General features: G+C 34.5%; 1 protein-coding gene across 2 annotated transcripts in view; it reads right to left on the reverse strand.

Moving 5' to 3' along the window:
• The window catches only part of Slc9c1 (solute carrier family 9 member C1), a 123,360-nt gene that overhangs the window by 39,583 nt on the left and 57,634 nt on the right, over nucleotides 1-26,143 (reverse strand). For both annotated transcript variants that reach the window (XM_010630135.3, XM_010630136.1), the window contains 8 exons: nucleotides 24,731-24,907; nucleotides 22,723-22,872; nucleotides 21,096-21,147; nucleotides 19,564-19,712; nucleotides 8,523-8,648; nucleotides 6,810-6,908; nucleotides 6,114-6,287; nucleotides 3,841-3,972 (listed from right to left, as the gene is read on the reverse strand). In XM_010630135.3, the coding sequence (XP_010628437.1) occupies nucleotides 3,841-3,972; nucleotides 6,114-6,287; nucleotides 6,810-6,908; nucleotides 8,523-8,648; nucleotides 19,564-19,712; nucleotides 21,096-21,147; nucleotides 22,723-22,872; nucleotides 24,731-24,907 (1,059 nt within the window). The remainder of the gene's footprint in view (nucleotides 1-3,840; nucleotides 3,973-6,113; nucleotides 6,288-6,809; nucleotides 6,909-8,522; nucleotides 8,649-19,563; nucleotides 19,713-21,095; nucleotides 21,148-22,722; nucleotides 22,873-24,730; nucleotides 24,908-26,143) is intronic.

Genomic DNA, 26,143 nt, shown 5'->3' on the forward strand with positions numbered 1-26,143 from the left:
TTGCCCTACTGTTTGCCATTGGTGAACTGGAAGTCTGTCCTTGTGTCTTGCTTAAGTGTTTTCTCATTTTAATTTTTGTTGGCGGACTGTCCTTGGTTTAATCTCTGGATTATCACCCAAATCTTCCTGATACAGTTGCACCCTAGCTTCTGTGTCTCTAACGACCCACAGACATTCTCATCTTCATAACATCAGAGAAAACAGCTCATCAAATCAACGGCAATGCTTTACCCCAACTGATACAATCAGCAACACATTAAGATCAAGCACAACTTGGACACTGACCACCTGTGGTAGTCACTAGTCTATCACCCTTAAATCATTTGAATTAAATTGAAATCAAGAAGCAGTCCAGAACATGTCTGCAGTGAACAAACTTTTCAATATAGTATATTTACCATTTAATGGCTCAGACAGAGCGAGGATGCAAGACCCCTGATCTCAGTTAGCTGATTGCTGAACCCCATGACGCTGACTGACCTCAGGCTGCAAGGCCCAGATTGAGTTCCCCATCCTTCTGAATGGTTGAACTCCCCAACATTCTATTACAGGTTTCCCATGCCCTTTCTTTAAAGATGTTCAAAGTTGGGAACTCAGAAAAATACCCTTGATGACCACCTCTGTCTTGGCAGAGTGGGTCCAAAGACTTGCACAGTCAGGAGGTCTGAGAGTGCGGGGGGGGCTTATGGGGGTTCCTTCCCGGCACTTGAGCGATGGCTGCTGGGTCAGGAGCAGGCGTGGTTCTCCTTCCCGTGGTGGATCAGGGCCCGGCCTACCTTCCCGGCGCTTGAGTGATGGATGGCTGCTGGGTCGGGAGCAGGCGTGGTTCTCTGCTCTGATTTTTATAATTTCCTCCCTCACAGGAGTTTTGGGCTTGAACTGCTCTTCCTTATCTACAAGTTTTAGGTTCAACATTAGGTTGTTTATTTGAGCTCATTCTGTTTTTCTGAAATGGGAATTCACCACTATAAATCTCCCTCTTAGTATTGCTTTAATTCTGTCCCATAAGTTCTAGCATGTTGGATTGGCATTATCATTTAACTATAGAAATTCTCTAATTTCTTCTTCCATTTCATTACAACATTAGGAGGATGCTATTTACTTTCCATGTGTTTATCCAGTTTTGGTGGTTTCTTTTGCAATTTATTTCCTATTTCACTGCATGATGTTCTGATAGTATGCATGGGATAATTTCAATTCTTTTGCATATATTTAAGCATGTTCTAGGTCTGTTTTGGAGAATACTCCACGTGCAGCTGAGAAGCATGTTTATTCTGATGTTGTGGAGTGGAAAAATCTGTAGACCTCTACTAAACCCATTTGTTCAAAAGCTTGGTTCAGTTCTGGTATTTCTTTTTCTTCTTCTTCTTCTAGATGATCTGTCAGTAACAACGGGGTATTGAGGACCCACATTACAACTGCCTTAGTGATTATTTGATTTTTCAGTTCCCTTAATATTTGTTTTATATAGTTGGGTGTGCTGGTATTTGGAGCATATTTACAATTGTTATCTTTTCCTCTTGGACTGTTCCCTTTATAACGATTTAGTAATGTTCTTTGTCTCTTCTAATCAGTTCCCTTTATAACGATTTAGTAATGTTCTTTGTCTCTTCTAATCAGTTCCCTTTATAAGGATTTAGTAACGTTCTTTGTCTCTTCTAATCAGTTGGCCTCTACTCCACTTTGTCTGGAAGTAGATTAACTATCTCTGCCTTTTTCCTGGTTTCTGTTGCATGGAGAATTATTTTCCATCCTTTGACTTTAAGTTTATGAATTTCTTTTTTAATTAAATGTGTTTCTTTATGCAGAATATTGTTGGATCTTGCTTCTTGATTCATTCTGCCTGTTTCTTTTGCCTGGTGAATTGACACTATTTACCTTGAAGGTTATAATTGATATGTATTGATTGTCGTATTATTGTCCTTTTTTTGGTTCCTTTTTTCTTCTGTTTAATTTCTTGCATTGCCAAGTGGACTCATTCTGCTAAGATGGATATGTCTTCTAGTTTTGAGGGTCCAACCCTCTTTGGAGGGTTATCCCAGCACAAACCAGAGAGGAGAAAAATGATAGTAAAATTGATGACACATAGACAAATCAGATATTTACATATAGCAAAAAATAAAAGTAACAATCATATTATACTACCATTAACAATAGAGAAAAATCAGTAATAATAGAATAAGGTAAAAGCCTAAAAATTAATTAAAGTTAGTAGTAGTAATAAAAATGGAGGGTATAGGAAAAGGAAAAATGGAAACCATAGTAAAATTTGAGAAATAAGGAAAAACAAGATAAGATGAGGAATACAGAAATCAGGTTAAAATAAATAGCAAAAGACAAAAAGAGAAATGAGTCTCCCCAAAAAAAGAAAAACCCAAAAAACTCTCCTCCATGCTGAGGTATTTGCATTGGTAATTTCCAGGACCTACAGTTTTGAAATCCATCAGATATGGGAGGGAGAGACAGACAATTCCAATTAGGGCCTGTTCTTGTTTCCAGATCTATGATATAGACTATCTGTGTGGATGTTGTGTGGTCAGTTAATGGTGTATTGTCTACCTCAAGGATGTAAACCCAAAAAACTCTCCTCCATGCTGAGGTATTTGCATTGGTAATTTCCAGGACCTACAGTTTTGAAATCCATCAGATATGGGAGGGAGAGACACACAATTCCAATTAGGGCCTGTTCTTGTTTCCAGATCTATGATATAGACTATCTGTGTGGATGTTGTGTGGTCAGTTAATGGTGTATTGTCTACCTCAAGGATGTATTCACTCCAAAAATTTTAGTTTTTTTTTTTTTTTCATTTTTCTGTGTGCCATGAGCTATTGCTATTCTCAAGCAACTTTACAGCTATGGGCTTCTGGGGTGTCCCTCTTGCTCCAGAGGGCCCATCCCCATCTGTATTCTGAGGGAACTGGAAAACATACAAACAGGTATATCCCTCACCATGTTAGTGGGTGGGGAAAGCAGTTACATCACTGAGTTCTGTACTGGAAGGAAGAAGAAAAATTAGCCATGCAATTCCTTGGGCTCAATCCCAGGATTTTCAGACATGGTGCAACCAGAATACCGCACATAAGGGGCTTGACTCCTCACCAGAGAAGACAGTGCTACCAATCATTGTGTTCTCTACAACCTGAGGTCCTCATTGCTTAAACTTCCCTGTGGGTCTGTGACTGACCTTCCTCTTCACTATGGCTGTCTCTTGGTCATCTGCCACCCAGACACTGTGGTTAGTTAACTCCAGAAACCCTAAAGTGTGACTGATCTTTGACTTCTGATTCTCAGAATATCTCATCCTTAAGCAATAAACCATTTCTCAAAAATGGGTCCTGATTGTTCCATTTCTAAATATTGTATTCACCACAGTGGATTTGTTTTCTAATGCTAGCCTGCCATAATGAGGGAGTGACTTTTACAGTAAAATCCCACACTGTATTTTAAACTTATAATAACTGTGGGCTGGAATGCTAGTCCATTGTTTATCACTGAGGCTGAAGACCCCCTTTGGGCTTATTTTATGCTTGCAGAGTCAGTTTCCCTTCTCCAACACAAGAGCTAGTGTTAGAACTCCAGAGTGCTTTATTCTTTTTTTCAGCATTCTCTTCTAGTTTTCCATAATTTTTAGCTTTCCTGTTGGGGGTTTCTTGATTTCCAGAACTCTTCTCTTGCTTCTCATTAAATAATTTTCCAAATATCTCACTCCAGGTCCTAAAAATGTAGTGATTTACTGCTGACTTGTACTCTACCATTTTTTATCTCTAGTTGCAGTCAATTCTGAGGGTATTTTAATGCAGTTTCATTTAGAGAGAAAGATGAGTTTACACAGTTCTTACTTCATAAGACAGATGTTCCCTGATTTTCCTGGCAGCAACACCACGTCCAATTTTTAGCCACATTTTCTGTTCAATTAGAGGGCAGTATTTTTGAAAGCCTTCATACAAGTGAGCTTTGGGAATAAAATATGTCTGAAAAAAATGATACCCATTTAATATTTCATTCTGTCATCTGTGCTTTAAGAAATACTGCTTTCATCATTACAATAACATCAAGGCTAAGAATTTAAAATATGTAAGATTCAGCCTATGGCCTGAAAACCTATAAAATGTATATATTCATAGCTAATTTATACTCTTGTGATATACCAGGTCATATATAATTGTGAAATTGTCAAACTAAATAACATATTCATTCTTTATACATGTATACTTTATATTAATTTATTTTAAATTTATATGTAATAATTGTATAAAACATGGAATACAATGTGATATTTTCATCTATGCATACATTTAAATAATTTATTTTTTAGTAATTTAGATTACTATTATTAACTGTGGTTGCAATGTAGTTTTACTGCTTACTAAACCTTGCTTCTAAATAGATTGCTAAAACTTCTTACTCTACTTTAACTAAAACATTGTACTCTTTGACCAACATCTTCCTTTTGCCCATACTTTCACTGCCATCAGTCTCTGGGTACCACCTTCCTACTTCATTTTTCTGAAATCTGTTTTTAAATTTCATACATGGATGAGATTTTGCAGTATTTTTCTTTATGTGCCTGTTATTTCATGTAGTAGACTGGTCTTCAGACTCATTCATATTGTTTTGAAAGACAATTTTATTGTTTTTTGAGGCTGAAACAGTTCCACTGTAAAATATTATTCTATTTAATCATTCATCAGTTGATGGACACTTAAGTTGTTTCTGTATCTTAACCTGTGAATAATGCTGCAAAAACATGGAAGTGTAACTGTTTATTAACCTACTGATTTTATTTCCTTTGGCTATGAACCCAGTAGTGGGATGGCTGGACCTCTACTTTTATTTTTTTAAGAATTTCCATACTGTTTTCTATATGGCTTTATTAACTTACATTCCTACAAATATTTTGTCTGTGTTCCCTTTTCTAACATATGGGCTCTATAATGAGTTTAGGGCCAGCCCAAACTACATAGCAAGAACCTGTCTCAAAAAAAACAAACAGTGAAAAAAATATATACATACATACATATATATATATACATACATATATATATATATGTATGTATGTATGTATGTATATATATATATATATATACATACATACATACATACATATATATACATACATATATATATATATAATGTATGTATATGTGTGTGTGTGTCTGTGTGTGTAATAACTGCCTACAAGAAATGTAAACATTGTGTACTGATGAAAACATTGAAATAGAAAACGTAAGCTAAAATAAAGAACCTAGCTATGCCCCTTCACAAAGAACTAGATTCACCAGATTACTGAGAATGGAACAGAGACAGTAGAGGCCAAGAAGTGCTTCTGAGTCTAGCTAGAAGACAGACTCTTAGGGCTACAAGGATACAACTGAAGGACCAGAAGGAATAGACTTCAAGAGTAAAATATCATGACCTAAAATAAGGATTATTTTAGAGCTACTCTAAAATAAAATCTAAGAGCAAGCTCTGTAAGAATCCATGGTTGTTATGTCTTGCGTCTTATTTGGGGAGTCTAAGTTTTTGTGTTCTTTATATATTTTAAATATGATTTCTTTGCCTGAGAAATAGCTGGAAATGCAGGTCTGAAGAGTCTCAGGTTTTCTCTTTATTGTGACATCATGAATGAGAATCACCTTTCTTCCCCCATTCAAATTAAACCAATGAGAGCTTGTGGAGGATTTTGTCCTCAGACATGTCTAGGCAAATTCTTACCCACTTTGTACAAGTTTACTATTACTAAATTCTAGATCTGACCTTTCTCCCTTTTTGACTTTCCAAGTTATACTATTGTTAGTTAATATAGTATAAGAAATGCATCACTCATCCAATTCACCATAAAACAGCTCCTAGCAACATGAAACAGCTCCTTTGACCAATTTTTCTGATTAAATTCCTTTGCTATGGTAGATTCACTTTCAGAAACATTTTTACCAGGACATTATACTACATGAGCAAAATTTTGTCATAAAATTTGTCCTTTTACTTTTCCTATTTTTAAAAACTAAAATATTGCTATACTATAGACATATCTAAACATTAAAAAGGCTTTAAATGTGATATTAAACAACGAATGAGATACAACAGTAAGACATAGGATATCTTTTCTGACCTCAACTACAGTTTTGCAGGTGGCAGAATATTGCATTGGTTCATCAGTTAAGCAGTTTAATTCTCCTATTGTTTCTCCACCAAGCACATAGTCTTTGTTAGCAATAGGATAAGCTCTTTCCTCTGATTCCAAGAGAATGTAGTCAACCTCTGAATCTGACTTTTCTCTTTGAAGCTGTTCAGGAGCAAAGAAAGAGAAAAATACATATGGCACTTAACCTGTATTATCAAAAATGTCTAATTTATGTAGTTCCACTTTGATTGTAACAATTGAAATGCTTGCATATATATTATATTATGTTTAAAATTCTTTTCTCCTTTCAAAGAAAATTGATTAAATTAACAGTGATTTAAAGACAAAGTGTTCTTAAATATGCTAATCTTTCAGGTGTCACCAACTCAACCAATTTATATCCACTTTATATGGTTAAATCACCAAGTCATGTAAATATAAGGTGAAAAATTAGCATCTTAAAATAGACCATCCTTTCATAGTTTCTTGTAATCTATGAGAAAGTACGGCTTAAAAACTGCTACACATTGTTATCCATTGTTTCTTGTCATGAGAATCATTATTTGGATGGTCCTTGCTATCCTAAAAAAGAAACTAAGCAGTTCTTAACATGGAAAGGTATTGTCTCATTTTATAAAAATTTTAAAATACATTGTCACACATTTATAAACATCTTTGCTTTACCTTTACCATGCCTGAAATAATTATATAGATTCCTCTGGGTTCATCATTTTCTTGAAATATATCATTTCCACAATCAAATGTTACAATTCTGGCTCTAGCCTAAAAAATATCACAAATACATAACTTATCAACAATATTTTAACACTAGCTGGTAATGTTGAAATTTAGTTTTAAAAGTTTAACTTTTATAAAGTAAATATTCAATAAGATTGAAGATATTGTATTTCTAATAAATTTGCAAGAGAAAAATAGGAATTATGAATAACAGAGAGAAAGGTGGATATTCATAGGTAGTTTTAATTGCTGATGCAATATTTATAAGGAAAGAAATAATCTAGGAATAAGAATTTAATGGGAGAAAGAAAGTGTTTGATCTGGGTGAAAAGAAATGGGACAGATGTAAGCTAATGGCATATACATGTTTCATATACTCATGATGTTAACAGCTAACGAAATAAATAAAAATATCTTCCATTCTAAACTTTTCTTTTCTTTTTTTTTTTTTTTTGATGCAGGGTCTCACTATGCAGTTGAGACTGCTCTGGAACTCACTATGTAGCCCCTCCCAAGTGCTGGGATTACAGGTGTGCACCACCATGCCTGGCATCATTCTAAGTATTTTTTTTTTTAATTTTTGAGACAGGGTCTCACTATATAATTGAGACTGACCTGGAACTCACTGTGTAGCCCAGGCCGGTCCCGAACTCAACAGTGATCCTCTTGCCTCATCTTCCTGAGTGCTGGGATTACAGGTGTGAGCCACCATGCCTGGCATTATTCTAAGCATTTTAAGCAGGGACAAAATATACTTGGTCTTCTGGCACCAAATATACAGAAAAAGAATGTAATTAAGGTAAGTTAGGCCCACTTATTTATTCCAAAAACATTTATTGAAAGTGATAGGAGCTAGCTGGGCATGGTGGCACATGCCTGTAATCCCAGCACTCAGGAGGCTGAGGCAGGAGGATTGCTGTAAATTCAAGACCAGCCTGGGCTACATAGTGAGTTCCAGGTCAGACTCAACTACATAGTGAGACCCTGTCTCAAACAAACAAACAAACAAACCAAAAAGAAAGTGATAGGAGCTGATTATTCAAAAGATGAATGAGGGCCAGGACTTTAGCTCAGTGGTTCTGGCACCTGCCTCAAAAGATGAATAAGCTAAAAAACATAGTAGATGACAGAAATGTAAAAATAATTGTAATATAATGTACTTAATGCTATAATAAAAGTATATATTGGACCAATTGTAGCACCTTTGCTTGATTTTCCAATCTTATTATGAACCTCAAGATAGTTTACTGGTAAAAAACTAAAGCTGACTTCTCTGAGTATGGGGAGATTTCTAGGTGTATAATAAACAAATAAATTTCAGAGACAAAGTAAAACAGGAGAGCATGTCAAGAAAAGTAATGCTATCCACAGACAAGTGGAATTAGAGAACAATGAACAGTATGTAAGACATGTTGAGTGGTTCAGCATTCACTGAGAATAAAGGAAATAGGACAGATGGGAAACAGAGGATGAAGGTGGAGACAGGCAGGAGGCAGATCGTGGCAGCATTTTTTGTGTCAGTCAAAGGGATTCTGATTTTATCCTATGGATAATGGAACAATAAGAGTTTTAAACTAGACTGTCGCAGTTAAATCCTTTTTAAAAAAGAGTATTTGTTGATACATTGAGGAGGATACCATTAAGTAATAAAAATCTTACCTGAATAAAGTCTATATACTTTGGGTTTTTCTCAAGCCATGGAATATGATATAGGATTTCTTCCACAGTAAGAGGCTTGATAATAGACTGAAAATCATGTATTTCTCTTTTTTTGGACATTATTAACTAAAACCACAAAATTAAAGACAGAAAATTTACCAAAAAGTGTACATAAAACATTTAAAAAATCTCATTGTGCTATCTACTATTGTTGATCTTTGGAGATTTGTGTTTTCCTATGGAAACATCCAATCTCTCCACTCTTGTAGCATTTTTCTGTCTCTTTATATAATCATTAATCTGGCCATAGATTAAGATCTTTTCTTTTAATCATCACTCTTATACAAAGAAAACTACCACTCTTTTATCACCATTGTGTAGCTTTTACTGCTTTTGACTTTTATCTATATGAATTAAAGACTACCTATGCAATTGTATTTGGTTTCATTTGTTTAATATTACGTTGCTGAGATTCATTTATGGTTTATATATTTATTATGAATTGCTACTTGGATTGTTTCAGTTTGGGTCTATCTGAGTAATACTGCTGTGAGAATTTATTTGGTATTCATATGTACGCATTTCTGTTGGCTTTATGCTAGGTCATAAGATGGGCATATGTCTAACTTCAGTAGATATTACTGTGACAATTAAGCTTAATTGTGTCAACTTGATTGGGTTTGGGTCCCCAGCCAAGGGATTAATAAAGGCCCTATTAGGTATGCAGTGGTGGGTCATGACAGCTTGACCTTAGGCTTCTGGCCCCTTACTCTTGGACATTATTTCCCTACTCTGCTTCCTGGCTCTGTCTTCCGCCATGATGTTTCTGCTTTGGAGTCAGATAACTATGGATAGAACCTCCTGATAGAACCAAGAGGCAAATTAAATCTCTCTCCTTAAAGTTGTGAATGTCAGGTATTGTGTCTCAGAAACAGAAAAGCTGACTAATACAATTGCCAAATAATTTTCCAAAGTGCTGCATTTATCTACACTCCTACTCTAGTGTCCAAGTTCTATATAATTTTCTACACTTGATGTTGTCAATAAAATAAGAAATTCCAGTGATTGGCAATTTGTCTTGTTTGCAATTTGCATTAGACTTATGATAACAATATTTCACACAATCATGTTTACTGGCCATTTGAATCCATTCTGTTGTAAGGTGCCTTTTCATATCTTTTGCCCATTTATTTTCCTAATTGATTTTATTGGTACATTTAGGTATACAGTACAGTCACATTCACCATTGGGATCTTGTACCTTTACATGACAGGTCTTGGTTCCCATTTTTCCCCATACCCCTGCCCTCTCTTCACTCCCTTCCCTATTTACAAATACTTTATTTCCATTTTTTTTATTTTCTCATTTTTTCTTTTTCCTTATTACCTTCTCCCTACCCTTCCCACTTCCCCTATGCCTTTAGCCCTTTTCTTCCTATTTCACATTGTCAATTATACCATTAGGATCTTATTTACGATTATAGTTTTTCACACAAGAGGAACTACTTGGTATTTACACATATGACTTATTTCACTTAAGAGCATATCCTCAATATACACCCACTTTCCTATCAATGACTCCAATTTCTCATTCTTTATGGCTGATTAGTATTCCATTTTATAGAAAACCACATTATCTTTATCCTGTCTCCAACTGACGGGCAAATGGGCTGTTTCCAAGTTTTAGCTATTACAAATTGTGCTGCTATACACATGGGTGTGCATATATTACTGTAATATGATTCTTTTAATTTTGGAAACATACCCAGCAGAGGGATGGCTGGGACAAATGGAACCTCTAGTCGTAGCTCTTTGAGGTATCTCCATATTGATTTCCATAGTGGTTGCACCAGTCTTCACTCCCACCAACAGTGGAGAAGGCTTCCTTTCTCCCTACAACCCCACCAACATTTGTTATTGTGTGATTTCTTGATAGCAGCCATTCTTTGTGGGGTGAGGTGGAATCTCAGTGTTCTTTTCATCTGCATCTCTGGAATGACCAGTGATGTGGAACACTTCTTCATATATTTACTTGCTGCTTTTACTTCTTTGTCTGAAAAATGTCTATTCATTTCAGATGCCCATTTTTGAATCAGGTCTTTAAATTTGGAGGTGTTGCCCATTTTTTAAAAAATAAAATTTTCGTCTTGTTCTTGTTGATTTGTAAAATTTTTAAAAATATGGATATGAGTCTTTCTTGAATATATTGATCTTGCAAGTACCCACTACCTTTTTGTGTTACATTTTTTGTCTTAATTTTTATGTTCTTATTTTTTTTGGGGGGGGATTGAACTCGGGTCCTTGTGCTTGCAAGGCAGGCCACTGAACCAGTGAGCTAAATCCCCGGCCCTCATTGTCTTAATTTTTAAAATAGTGTGTAATTTTTTTTTTTTTTGGAACCAGGGATTTAACTCAGGACCTTGCACTGGTGAGGCAGGTGCTGTGCCACTGAGCTAAATCCCCAGCCCTTTGATGATTAAAATTTTAATAGGGTTATGGTGTTTTATATCTATCTGGAGCTGATTTTTTGTGTATAGTGTGAGAAAAAGGTTTAGATTCATGAGAAAAATAGTGCAGGAAGTGTACACAGAAAAAAACTGTTGATACAAAAATAAAAACTAATTAAGTGGGGTGATACTCTTAATATATTGAGTCAATATTATAAAGATGTCAGTTTTTTTAAAATTGATATAAAATTTTAGGACATTCCTGCTGGCTGGAACCACCAGATGTACCTGCATGACTGTCCTATCTGGCAGCTTATACTACTGAAGCAAACTGTCCCATGCTGCCAGATAGGACAGTCATGTGTGTAACACTGGTGATTCAGAGTTGTCCAGAAGTGAGACATATGAATTATGGCCCTGTTGTGTATGTGTAACTGGAATCCAGGTGGAAATTTCAATGCAGTATTTTGTGAAAATTTCCCAGTTATCCTTAAAATTTATTTGAAAATACAAAATGCAGAAATTAAACAATCTTGATAAACAAAGCTGGAAGATACATAAAGTCAGACATGAAGATTTTTTAAGTTTTAATAATTTTAAGAAAATGTAATGTGGTTCAATGATGAGTCAATATGAAACTGAAATCAAAAGGAGGCCAGAAATGTATCCACTCTTACAGCCACTTATTTTATGACTAAGTCTCCATTACAGTCCAGTGGAGTGGGATAGTTTTCCATAAATAGTGCTGTATGAGTTGATTATCCATCTAGGAACAATGTTGACTTTAATCTAGCATTATTGTGTAGAGCACTCTAAATGTTGCTGCTTCTGTTCATCACTTCTATTTCCTACAGGGTAAACTATTTTTGCAATAAAATATATCTCCTTGATTTTTTTAAAGTTTAAAACCCTTAGATAACTTTTTCTAATTTTGACATTTTTTTTTTTACTGTAATAACATAGGTTCTGTAATTAAAATGCCTGGATCACAAAAATCCTTACTAGATGCCTGACTTCGGGGCAACTGTGCCTTAGTCTCCTCTCATACAAATAGGGCTAACAGCTGTGCCCAAGTTATATGGATGCCAAGTAAAGATTTACTCTTACTGCTTTAGTGGTTTATGTTTCTTCTTCAGGGAAGGTGTCCATTTTCACAGATCTCATGACAGAATTACAGACTTAACTGTTAAAATATAAATTAAAACTAATGTATATTTAATATTTAAAGTTTCTTTATTAATTCAGGGTTTACAGGTATTGTGTGATAATGACGGCTTGCTACAGAAGTGAAAGCCATACTGGATAGCTCAGGAAAATCAGGGAAAATGCAGGGCTTGAGATACCATATATTGCCCCAGAAGGAATGGCTGCTATCATGAAATAAACCAATAAGAAATTCTGGCATGGCTGTGGGGAAAGAGAAACACTGTTCTGCTGCTGATGGGAGTGTAGACTGGAGCAACCACTGTGGAAAGCAGAATGGAGCTACCTCAAATAACTAGGTTTGGAAGTGCCATTTGACCCAGCTATTCCCCTGCTGGGCATCTTCCCTAAAGAATTAAAAGCATCATACCATAGTGATATACGTGCACCCATGTTCACAGCATCACTATTTGTAATAGCTAAAACTTGGAAGCAGCCCAATTGCCCATCAATGGGAGACTGGATTAAAAAAAAATGTGTGTCTTAAAAAAATAAAATGGAGTACTACTCAGCCATAAAAATGAGAAATTAGAGACATTTATAGCTAAATGGGTGCACATTGAGGTGATAAGTGATATAAATAGGACATGTGTAAATGCCAAGTAGTTTCTCTAGTGTGAGGAAACTGAAAGTGAACATAAGGACTAAAAGGTATAATAGATAATGTGAAATAGAAAGAAAAGGGACAAAGTGGAAGGGAAAATGGGAGGGGTAGGACAAAAGAAAGAAGGGAATGGAATTAATATGAATAAATGAAAAATAATGGAAACAAAGTCTTTGTAGATAGGGAGGGAGGGTAACAGGAGGGCAGGGGAATGGGGAAAAAATAAGAACCAATACTGATTATGTAAAGGTACAAATTTCCAATAATGAATGTCATTATATTATACACATTAAATGTACCAATAAAATTAATTTAAAAAACTTAAAAATTAAAAAATATTATATATCGGCCAAAATATTTTTTTAGAAATCAGCTCACTACTTACACAGATGATATATGAGAATTTTTTTTTTTAATTTCAAACAACATGAAAAATTAAAAAAGATAAATTCTAGGGTTCTTTTCCTCACTTCTCTTTCTTTCCCACTCATTCCTCAAGGTGGGACTAATATTAAAAATTTTATATGTATTTGTCTAGATTTTTCAAAATATACAGACATGTATATACAGAAAAAATAAAAATATAAGATGATTATTCTATATATATGTTATTTTATAACTTTTTCCTATGATCAATATATGTCAGTTTATTTTTCATGTCTACATGTAGATTTTTCTTGCTTTTGTTTAGTTACATATAATGTTCACTTGCATGGCTGTATCACAATTTGCATCATTATTTTTGACTGTAGATATGTAGGGTGTTCCTAATATATGTTTGTAGATATATTTTTGTTTGCTTTTGAATATGTGGAAAGACCTACATTTGAAATTGCTAGTTTAAATGGTATGCATTTTTAAAGTTGTATTTTTAAATTGCCCTCCAGAATGGCTGTATTGATTTACATTTTTACTTTACCATATTTAAATTGATTTTTTTCTCATAATCTGACTAATAGCCAATGTGACAGTTTTTTCATTATTGTTTATTCAAGGGGCAAAAAATTTGTTATCTTTAATTTCTATTTTCCAAACCAGGTAAAGACCCAACTAAAAAAGAGAACTGCAGGCAATCTCCTTAAAGAATATAGATGCAAAAATCCTTAATAAGATACTAGTAAACAGAATACAGAGGATCATCAAGAAGATAATACACCTTGACCAAGTTGGATTTATTCTAGGGATGCAAGATGTTTCAACATATGTAAGTCAATACACTATACTAACAGAGTCAAGGACAAAATCTATATGATCCTCTCGATAGATGCAGAAAAAGCATTTGACAAAATTCAACACCCATTCATGATAAAAACCCTGAAAAAATTGGTATAGATGTTCTATATTTCAACTTAATAAAGGCTATCTATGAAAAACCAACAGCCAACATCATATTAAATGGCCAAAAACTGAAAACCTTCACCTTAAAATCAAGAATAAGAAATGCATCTCCACTCTCACAACCCCTGTTCAATATATTTCTGGAAACATTAGCCACAGTGATTAGATGTGAGAAAGAAATCAAAACAATAAAGACAGGAAAGGAAGAAGTTAAACTGTCATTACTTGCTGACAATATGATACTCTACACTGAAGACCCAAAAAATCCAGCAAAATACTTCTAGTCTTAATTGACACTTTTACAGAGTAGCTTGATATAAGGTCAACTGTCAAAAATCAATAGACTTCCTGTACACAAAGAACAGACTCCTTTCCTCTTATTTTTAATTTTTATTTAATTTTATTTTTTCCCACTGTTCAATTTCTTCCTTTTTTTCCCCACTCAATCTTTTGCTCTCCCTCATTGTTCTTCATCTCCATTTTTGTTCCTATTCCTGACCTAATTTATATTTCTTCTTTCTTTTTCTTTCCTTCTCTTTTTTCCTTCTCTCAATTGTCATTAGTTTCAAAGGAAAATGAATACAGTTTCTAGCTTCCCTGTTGATGTTAGGTTGTTTCATTCTTGTCTGTGTTCTTTAATTTTGTCTTTCCTTCTTGTCTTCAGTAGCTTCCCAGAGTTTGTATGATCTTCCTGTGTCCTCCGGCTTCACTTCAAACCTTTTCTTGACCTTCTACCTATCTATTCCTCTCTTTGCATCTCCTTCTAATTCCCATCCTGAAGGACAAAGTTGCTATATTGAAGAGTTCATTCACTATAAACATATTTTGGGCTGGTCCTTGATTGATTTTTTATTTAATTCACATGGTTAAAGGTGATAGATTAATAAATACCACAAGTTGTCTATTTCTTGTGTTGCTGATTATATCACTTGGGCTAAGGTGTTGTGAATTGACTTAATCAGTTATCCTTCCTGATATTATGAAAATGAGAGTGTATCTGAAGGATTAGAGATTCAAAACTTAAAGATCAGCTTTATTTGGAATATTGAAGTATTAACCTATGAATTAAACCAAGGAGAGTTCCAACAACAAAAATAAAATGAGAAAACACTTAAGTAAGGGACAAATACAGATGTCCAGCTCTCCAAAGGCAAATTCTATGGAAATGCAGTGGAAAAGTCTGACAATCAACCACCAGGACACCCTGAAACGATAACATAGGAAGTACTAAAACAGATCAATCAGGCCCTAGAAAAACTGAAAAGAGAAATAATTTCCCAGATAACTACAGAGATGGTGAGCAGAATGAAAGACATGATTAGAGACTCTAGAACAGAAACAGACAAAAAAAATAGATGAGTTCAGGACCATGATAGAAGCCATGAATGCCCAGCATAGGAAAGAAACATAAACCATGAATGCCCAATATAGGTAAGAAATGGAATTCATGAAACAGATACAGATACACATCCAGGAGATTAAAAAAACAAAACTCTATTGAAAGTATACACAACAGACTGATCCAATCTGAAGACAGAATATCAGATATTTAAGACAGAATGGCAGTCAGTGACCATGAATGGAGATAATCTCTTAAAAATAGTAAGGAACCATGATAAATTAATCCAACAGCTCCTAAATGACATGAAGAATAATAATGTAAGACTGATAGGAGTTTATGAAAAAGCAGGAGAAAGTAAAAATGGCATAAAATATCAACAAAATTAATGACAGAAAATTTCCTAAACAGAGCAAAAGAATTTGACATACAGATAAGTAAAGCATATATGACTCCAACTAGCCATGATAAAAATAAAATATACACCTAGACATATAATAGTCAAAATCCTGGAAACACAGCAAAAGAACAAAATACTACAAACAGTTAGAGAAAAGAAACAAATCACATACAAAGGAAAGCCCATCACAATTATAGCAGACTTTTCAACACAAACCCATAAGTCAAGGACAGCCTGGAGTGAGGAATTGCAAGGCCTAAAACTAAACAACCTCCAACCTAGACTGATGTATCCTAGAAAACTATCTTTCAAAATGGATGGGGAAATAAGACACATCCATGACAAAGAACACCTGAGAAATTTCATGAACACTAAACCAGCACTACAAGGAATTCTAAACAATATCCTAGAAAAAGACAATGAAGGTCACAACACCATGAGGACCAACAGACCAAATCAAATCAGCAAGGCAAGAAACTAAAGGAGAGGGGGGAAAAGTAAAAAGAGTCAACAAAAGAACAATAACATAACAATAATAAATCAGGACATATCAGTTATAACCACCAATGTCAATGGCCTTAATTCACCAATCAAGAGAAACAGACTGACAGAATGGATTAAGAAGCAAAATCCAACAATACGTTGTATACAAGAAACACACTTAGTGCAAAAAGAAGCCCACAAACTGAAAGAGAAAAGATGGAAAATAATTCTCCATGCGACAGGAGCCCAGAAAAAAGCAGGGGTAGCAATCTTATTCACAGACAAAGCAAATTTGAAAGCAAAACTCATTAAAAAGAGACAAAGAAGGCTACTACATCCTTGTAAAGGGAACAATTCAAGAGGAAGAGATGACAATCATGATTATATATGCACCAAATAATAATGCCCCCAATTATACAAAACAAATATCCAGGGACATGAAAAACCAAATAAGCATTAATGCAATGGTAGTGGGGCAACTAAATACCCCACTGTCACAAATAGATAGGTCTTCTAGACAAAAAAATCAATAAAAAAATACTAGAACTGAACCAAGTTTTTGAACAAATGGACTTAATAGACATCAACAGAGTGTTCTGCCACAAAAAATCAAAATATATATTCTTTTTTGCTGCACATGAGTTTTTCCTCCAAAATAGACAACATATTTTCCTCCAAAATAGACCACATATTAGCTCATACAATATGTTTAAGTAAATTCAAAGGAAATGAAGTCATCCCATGTATATTATCACACCATAGTGCAATTAAACTGGAGATCAATAGCATAAGAAACTCCAAGAACTTCTCAAACACACGGAAATTGCACAACACTCTCATGAACAATCAATGGGCCACAAAGGAAATTAAAGAAGAAATTAGTCAGTTCTTATAAATAAATGATAATGCCAATAAAATATACAGGAATCTATGGGATACAATGAAAGCAGTTCCACAAGGGAAATTCATAGCAGGAAATACCCACACTAGGAAAACAGAGCAAGCTCAAATAACAACCTAATGGTGAATCTTAAGTTCCTAGACAAAGCAGAGCACTTGGTACTAGGGAGGAAATCATAAACATCAGGGCAAAAATCAATGCAATGGAGATTAAGAGAATGATACAAAAAATCAAATAATTGAAGAGTTGGTCTGTGAAAGAATAAATAAAATAAATAAACCCTTAGACAAACTTATCAAAAAAAGAAAAGGCTTAACTCCATGCAATTAGGAAAAAAAAAAAAAAAAACTAAAGTCACAAAAAATCCAGCAGAAATCCAGAGGATTATCAATACCTATTTTGAGAACCTGTACTCCAATAAAATGGAAAATGCAGAAGGAATGGACAGACTTCTAGATACATATGAATTACCAAAGTTGAACAAAGAAGATAAAAATTTCTAAACTCTCTAATTACAATCAGTGAAATTGAAAGTGTAATTAAAAATTTACCACAAAGAAAAGCCCAGGTCCTTATGACCTCACAGCTGAATTCTTCAAAATATTTATTGAAGAACTACTATTACTACTCTTTAAACTTTTGAATAAAAGTGAAAGAGAAGCAATACTTCCAAATTTATTCCTGGAAGCAAGGAATACTTTGACTTCAAAACTAGGGAAAGACCCAAATGAAAAAGAACTGCAGGCCAATCTCCCTAATGAACATGGATACAAAAATCCTCAATAAGATACTGGCAAACAGAATACAGAGGGTCATCGATAAATTCATACTCCCTGACCAAGTTGGATTTATTCAAGGGATGCAAGGATGGTTCAACGTATGTAAATCAATAAATGTAGCACACTATATCAACAGAGTCAAAGATAAAAATCATTGGATCATCTCAATAGATGCAGAAAAGGCATTTGAAAAAATTCAAAACCCATTCATGATAAAGAATCTGTAGAAAATTGGAATAGATTATCTTTATCTCAATTTGATAAAAGCTGTCTATGAAAAACCAACAGCCAACATCATATTAAATGACCCCAAACTGAAAACCTTCATGCTAAAATCAGGAACAAGACATGCACATGCCCACTATACCACCAACTGCACTAAAAGGCAACTTACAATGTGGGAAAAATTTTTAACAGACAAACGTCTACTATCTAGAATATATAAAGAACAAAAAACCCAGCCGCCCCAAATATAAAGACCCAATTCAAAAAAGATCATCTGCAATGAACAGACATATCTCAGAGAAAAAAGTGAAAGCAGCAAATAATCATATGAAAAAATGTTCCACATCACTGGTCATTTGAGAGATGCAGATGAAAACACCACTGAGATTCCATCTCACCCCAGTAAGAATGGCTACTATCAAGAAATCAACCAATAACAAATGCTGGAAGGGTTGTGGGGAGAAAGAAATCCTTCTCCATTGTTGGTGGAAGTGCAGACTGGTGTGACCAATGTGGAAATCAATATGGAGAAACTTCACAAAACTAGTATTAGAGGTCTCATTTGATCCAGGGATTTAGCTCAGTGGTTCTGCCACCTGCCTCACAAATGCAAGGCCTGGAATTCAATCCCCAGTACCAAAAAAAGAAAAAAAGAAAAGAAAAATAAGGCAAATACCCCATTTGACCCAGGTATCCATCTGCTGGGTATCTTTCCAAAAGAATTAAAAGAGTCATACCACAGTGATATATGCACACCTATGTTTATATATTTATAGCAGCACAGTTTGTAATAGCTAAACCTTGGAAACAGCCCAAGTGCCGATCACCCAGAGACTGGATAAAGAAGCTGTGGTTTTTCTATAAAATGGAGTACTACTCAGCCATAAAAAATTAGAAACTAGAGTCATTCATTGCTAAAAGGATGTATATGAGGCCATACTCTTAAATGAAATAACATGTGAGTAGTTTCTGTGGTGTGAAAAACTAAGAGTGTAAATAAGGTTCAAATTGTACAATTGACAATATGAAATAGGAAGAAAGAGGGTAAAGGAGTAGGGGATGTGGGAAGGGTTGGGGAAAGGAAAGAAAGGAAAAGAAAAAAATTTGAGAAAAGGAAAAAATAGAAACAAAATCTTTGAAAATAGGCAAGTATGGAGGGGGTGAGGGGAGGGCAAGGATATGGGGAAAAAAGAAAGAAACAAGATACATTATATAAAGGTGTAAGATCCCAATGACAAATGTAACTGTACTGTTTACTTTAAAAGCACCAATAAACTCAATGAGAAAAAATAACATATTTGTTCTGGAAATATCCTATCTTACCTTACTAATTTCAGCACTCTCATTTTTATTAATAATTCCTTTTGTCTCAAAACTCTTGAGAATTTCATTAGCCATATTGAGCATGACATTGATCTCCTCCTTGGTTTTCATAGTGACACCTATTTCTGGGTGGTCGTACTCTAAGTAGCCTGAAAAATAACAACAGATTTTCAGATGCAATAAGAGCATTATTTTAAATGGTTCATGTGGATAATTAGCTAATGTTTCTTCTCCGAACTCATGGAGTACAATTTTTTATTTTTTTGTTTTTTGTTTTTTGAAACAGAGTCTCACTATGTAGTTCAGACTGACCTGGAACTCACGGTGTAGCCCAGGGCGGTCTTGACCTCACAGTGATCCTCCTGCTTCAGCCTCCCGAGTGCTGGGATTACAGGCGTGTGCCACCATGTCCGGCATGGAGTATAATTTTTAACGCAGGGACATGTATCTCTTTTTGAAAGTCCCACTACAATCAATTATCATTTGCCGATAGTGCCCGAATGCTGTCATTTTCTTGCAACCCACACACTCATGCTAATCTCCTGGAAGAAGAGAGCCCCAGTCCTCAGCATAACAGATACATTGAGTCACCTGAACTGGACACTAGGAGACTTCTTGGGGCTCTAGTTCTGGTGCTCATGATCCACTTTCCAGGACTTCTGACCACAGACTGTGTGCTCAAATATGGCTTTTGACTAAATCCTTTTAGTCATCTTGGGTCCCTGTCATCTACTCAGTGTAGCAGTATCTAGATGGGTTAGTCCTCTATCCTTTTCTGTTCATTTCATCTGGATTCTGGATATCTATTACAATTTAATTCTAAATTTTGGCTTTTCCTTGATTGCCACCTGTTGTCTGTCCTGGTAGGTATTTGCTATACTGGATTTCTCAATCCTGGCCTCATTCTCGAGCTTGCTTTATGCTCTTTCACTCCCTTCTACCTGGTATCAAATCCCTTTCTTGTCCTCCCACATTAGCATTATTACCACATCAGGGTGCCTGTTTCACTTTCAGAATTTCTCCTTCACCAGGAGCATGACCTGGCAGAGAATAGGTTGTTGGCAAGTATGAGAGCTGAGCTCCCCTGCAGTCCATGGAGGTCTGCAAGGCTCTGCTCTAATTTCAATTCCTTATAGGGCCTAAATCCTTGAATGGAAGCTCTATGGCCAGCGGAGGGGAACTTCTTTTCTTGGGTCATTCAAGAAGATACAAGTATTTTTGGTTTGAAAGGAATTAGAGTTAACAAGGCTCCAAAATACCATTCAAAATTAAGATGCGCTAATGTCAATCATTTCAAAAGATATGAAAAGGTCTTCATTGTTTTATTAGGCAGAGAGAATGAGTATGGAGAGGAACTATTACACTATACCCATCTATACTTGAGAACACAATTGTGTTTGTTGTTGAGATTTATCTACTTTATTATTAGGGACTAGGTTTCCTTTCAGATAGCTTAATTATAAAAACCACAGTTTTTATAGAATTATGATAAGAGATGGTAATGCTACATACTGAGGATGAAAGATACTTACCTAGTTCTTTCATAGCACATTCCATATTCTTTGTTTCCCGCTTTAATAACATCTACAGGACAAAAGAAATGTTATCTCCATTTCAAAAAAAATGTACCATTATAAAATGTTTTTGTGCACACACCTTAAATTTTAGCACTCTGGGAGGCTGACACACGAGGATCACAAGTTTGAGCCCAGCCTAAGTAACTAAGTGACTTAGCAAGATCCTGTCTCAAAAATAAAGAATTAAAAAGGCTGAGAATGTAACTTGGGTGCAGGTCTTAGGTTTAATATCACACACACACACACACACACACACACATCTTTGCAGTTCCAACTGATAGATTTTAAACCTAATCTATTGACTTTGCTTAAAAAATATGATGAATATGATGAGAGCTTTTTAGGGATTCAAAATGAATTTTGTGCAATGAGAGTCTTCCTTCTTTCTCTTTCTGTTGCTTCTGGTCAAACTCCATATGCTCTACCTCTGAGCTACATCCCAGACTCAAAAGTTTAAGCTTCATTAAGAGTCATGCAGACGATAAGAAGCAGTATTACTTAGATTGATTTTGAGAAGACTAAAAGTATTTTGCATGTTTTTCCTTAAGGTAACTTGCTTTAGGGTACTATTGATTCTGAAATGTGTACTTTCACATTCAGCTTTTTGCAACTTTCAAACTAGAGACAAAGGGATAGATTTCGATCTGGAGTAAGTAGGTATGATCAAGGGGTGTGACAACCTAAATGAGGATAAAGTTGGATCAATACTTTGGACACCTAAGTCCCTTTGTATTTTCTTCTTTCATCCTCAAATTCTAGTTGGTGAGAAAATTTAAAAAATTCATTGGTGAGAAAAATTAGTAACACTCAGTAGTGAACTTTTAAACTTGTAGGTGGAGAGGAGACAAAAATACACTTTTCTCAACGACAAAACTTTGGGCATGTAAAGAATAACATCCAAAAGCTGCAAATTGCCTTAGAAGGTAAATATTGAATTCTACCTCATCAACAAATAGGCAGGCACATATGACTGTTAATCTGTCTCAGTTTAGAAAAAGTTACAGAATTTAGGACCCTAAAACTGTCTTTGCTATTTACTAACCATGGGACTTTGGGCAAAATCATTTAACCTCTCTCGGCCTCATGTCTCTTGTCCTCATAATAAGAAAGTCTGACAAGGTTTTCTGTAGATGAATTATTATCTTCCTCTTTCTATTTTACAGGTCACTTGTTTTTATTTCCTTTATTGCTTACTATGAAAAAAGGAAGACAGAGATTGATGGAGCTTTGGGGTATTTTGAGGAAGCTGTCTTCAACTGAAGCGTCACTTCTTGCTTTCTGATTGTTCCTATTTAATGCATCTGTATCCTGGTGTATCCTGGAGCCTAACTTGGGAGAATGCTGATGGGTCTTGCAAAGGCAGAACGGTAACTTCTCATACCATGCTAGCATGGTACAGGAATCTCCGTAACAAGAAACATGAGTAATTTAAGTGTAGAACAGTTTGAGTTTTTGCAAAAATTAGTTATCAAACTTGGAGTCCAAGATGATATCTAAATGTACAGACTGAGGACACAATGGGTGAGGGCAACAGAGCAGTGAAAGGAGTAAGTCTTTCTCTAATATTTAAGATTTTACTCACCTCTTTGACCTGATTGGAGGTTGCAATCTCATCTATTATATTCATTGCATCTATTTCACCTTGGATATATCCTTTCAGTATTGCATACCTAAAGGATTGCTGATGACTCATTTTTTTATCTATTATTTGTAGTAACTTTGGTGTTATGAGCTGAAAAAGCAGAACTACCATTTAATATAAATTATGCAGATTTTACTTGCATATGTACTAATTAATTCAACTGAAATTGATAATAGTAAGAAATTAAATGCCTTAATCAAAGGTGATAACTACAGTTCTTTTATTCGTGGTGCCTTTGTAACTTTACTGTAGTTATTGTACTATAATTAATAATAATGGGCATACATGGGTGATATTTGCACAAAGAAATAAAGTTATAACTTAATTCTTCATTATGCATTTCCCTTACAGAAAATTGCATGTTGTTATCAAATCGTTTTAATTTTTGGAAAGCAATATGTTTAGTCTCTGAACTTAGGTTGTAAAATGACTGTCTACAAAGTCCTGCTGCATTTCCATGCTAAATCTCCTATGGAACCTACTAAATGACCTGTGTGGATGAGACCCAACCCCAACCATACTCTGTTTGATCCCACAATTAGCCTTTTTTCTTGTTTCTTTGTTGAGGGCTTACATCTCCAGGTTGTTTGTTGTCCTTGTGCAGTTCCCTAATTTCAGCACAAGTGACAGTTCTCTTTATTTTCCTACATGTGTGCTCCACAACCTCCATATTCTATGCCACAGCCACCCATGATGAATCCCTAGAGTTTACTCATCTTTCAAGATTCAGCTCAAGTATCACCTAAAAAAAGAAATCCTTTCTCTTCCTCAAGTACTTTGCATTATTTTGCACTTAGCTACCATAAAACATTGGCATTTATAGATTACTTGTCATTTTTAAAAATTTTATTGGTACATTTAAGGCATACCATAGAATAACATTCATCATTGGAGATTTGGACCTTTACATAATCTATCTTGGTTCTTATTTTTATGAGCTCCCTAGACTCAGGGACTATATCTAATTTGTCATTATATTCCAAGGGCCTACCATTTGACATAGGGTTCAGAGTTTCCTGAACATATTAAACAAATTTTTCTTAGGTGGTTTGTCATTTCCTTCACTTAAACAATTCAGTAGACTCTGTGTAGCTTTCTATCAAGAAGAATCAACTAGGCTATAGAATGCACAGAGCTTGTTTTCCTCAGATTAAATTGTAGTCCTTACTTGCTGTCTAATGAACACTAACAAAGGAGAGACTGCTGCTTCCATACTTGATTTATGCCTCTCATCCTCAAAAGTATTTCTAGATATATGTAAGGAATATTTAAATAAAAAATTTTATGCTGTTAGTTTAAGCTCTGTATAAACTATGCTCATTTAGCTTTGTATGTCCCACAGTGCATATATTTGTCTGTGTCTTGTTTATGTGTGAACAGGATGAGAAAGAGAACATAGATCTACACCCATATATCTTTATGTGTTGCCATGGAGTTTCACGCCGCTGAAATGATTATTATAAGAAAATAAAAACTACTCATCATACCTGTTAAACGAATCCGATAATCACAAGTCATTATGATACCATGATCCTATCCTACTATGAACTTACATAAAAGTAAGTGAGTACTTCATTAATGATTTGTGTGAGTGTATGCAACTTGTTTTGCCCCTGTGAAGGTTCTGCATGGCTCTTTGTTATGCTTACTTCCATCCTTTATGCCTTAGGTATGTATAAAAATATATTATTTCAGCATTTACTTGTACTTATGTCTATATGGAATTTTCATGCACTCTATTAAAGGGCAAGCAGTGATGAATATGTTTATACTTCTTAGTGATAAAGTAATAAATTTAACATAAAGCACAATTTACATTAAGTACTATAAAACTTAACTTGTCAAAGGAAGTTAAAATTTAAAATGTAAACATTAGCCCTATAAAGAGTGGTTGCCTAAAAAAGTCATGAAGCTAGAGAAATTTGAAAGTGCATGATTTGTTATTTACCTTCAAAACACGTGCTATACGAAGGAGTGGAATATTTTTCATTATTTCAGTTAAGATAAAATTATGAGCAGTGAATCCTGTCTCAAAAAGTATTACATCTAGGATGCCAATGAATGTAATTGCTAACTCAAAGAGGTTCCAGGAATATGAAAAATATTCCTTCTGCATTGCTGTGATCTGTTGATTTAAAAAGAATTTTACATTGTCATGTTTTTATTTTACTACACTATTACCCATAACAACTGAAATATTAAAAGTTAAGCTTTTTTCTTTTGCTCTTCCTTAAGTTTCTTCATGTCTGAATACTACCAGGAAATCAAAACCAAACAAACAGAACAAGTTTGTTCATGTTATCCTATAGGAAAGGAACATTCAAAGGACTACTGATTTGGGATTGGTTATAAAGCATAGATATAGATGAAAAAAATTATAAAATTACACGAGAAAACTAGCAGCAGTGGAAAGGCAGATAAATCAAAGCAAAAACAATGTGAAAACATCTTTTAATTGAAAACAATCAGCCCTAAATATCCTAAATGTTGTATTCCATTTTATAGTATTATATAATTAATATCCAAAACTGTGACCCAGATTAATAAGAAAAATAAACTAGATTTTTGTGATATACAAGAGAAATATTTTACTAAAGTACTTAAACTTTTATTTACTAGGTAATTATATTTTATCCAGTAAATTCACTTGCATAATTTCATTTTATGATAATGAAAAATAAAAGTAACTTTTAATTTCTTAAAAATTTAAATAAAAGTAGATATTTTGTCAAAATTACTTTGGGAATTACACTAATCTTTTAGTAAATATATTAACTGGAAAATTACACTAATTCTTAGTATAAATATATTTTTTAGAACATAAGATTTCATCAACATGTCAACATTCAAATGAGTACATTTCAGAAGCTATTTATGTATGTTTTTATTCATAAAATATGTTTTTCCATTACAGTAGGAATAGCGCAGTAGGATGTTTTTAAACAGGTTAAATTCGACAGTTGTAAGTTGTAAGCCTTTTAAATTGGATAGTTGCAAGTTGAGAAATTGCCATTCTTAAGGCTAATTTCTCGTTTTCTGTTTTTTCCTCCACACATCTAGAGAGCCAAGGAAGCTAGCTAGAGTCTATTGACTCAAAAAATATTCTTGTAAAATCCTTCCAAAGGTGACTTTTTAGAAGTAATTCTTAAGGAAGCAGGATAATCCACTTACAAATCTCCTTAGTACTAGGCACAAAATCAGGATAGAATATATAGTTCCCTTACCTTGTGTTGACAATATTAATTCAAGAGCATTAATATTATAATTTAAGGGGCTGGAGATTTAGCTCAGTGGTTCCACTGCCTGCCTTGCAAGTTCAAGGACAGGAGTTTGATACCAGGTCCAAAAATATATATATATT

The sequence above is a fragment of the Fukomys damarensis genome, unplaced genomic scaffold (assembly GCF_012274545.1).
Source record: "Fukomys damarensis isolate Sample0158 unplaced genomic scaffold, DMR_v1.0_HiC HiC_scaffold_24, whole genome shotgun sequence".
NCBI lineage: Eukaryota > Metazoa > Chordata > Mammalia > Rodentia > Bathyergidae > Fukomys > Fukomys damarensis.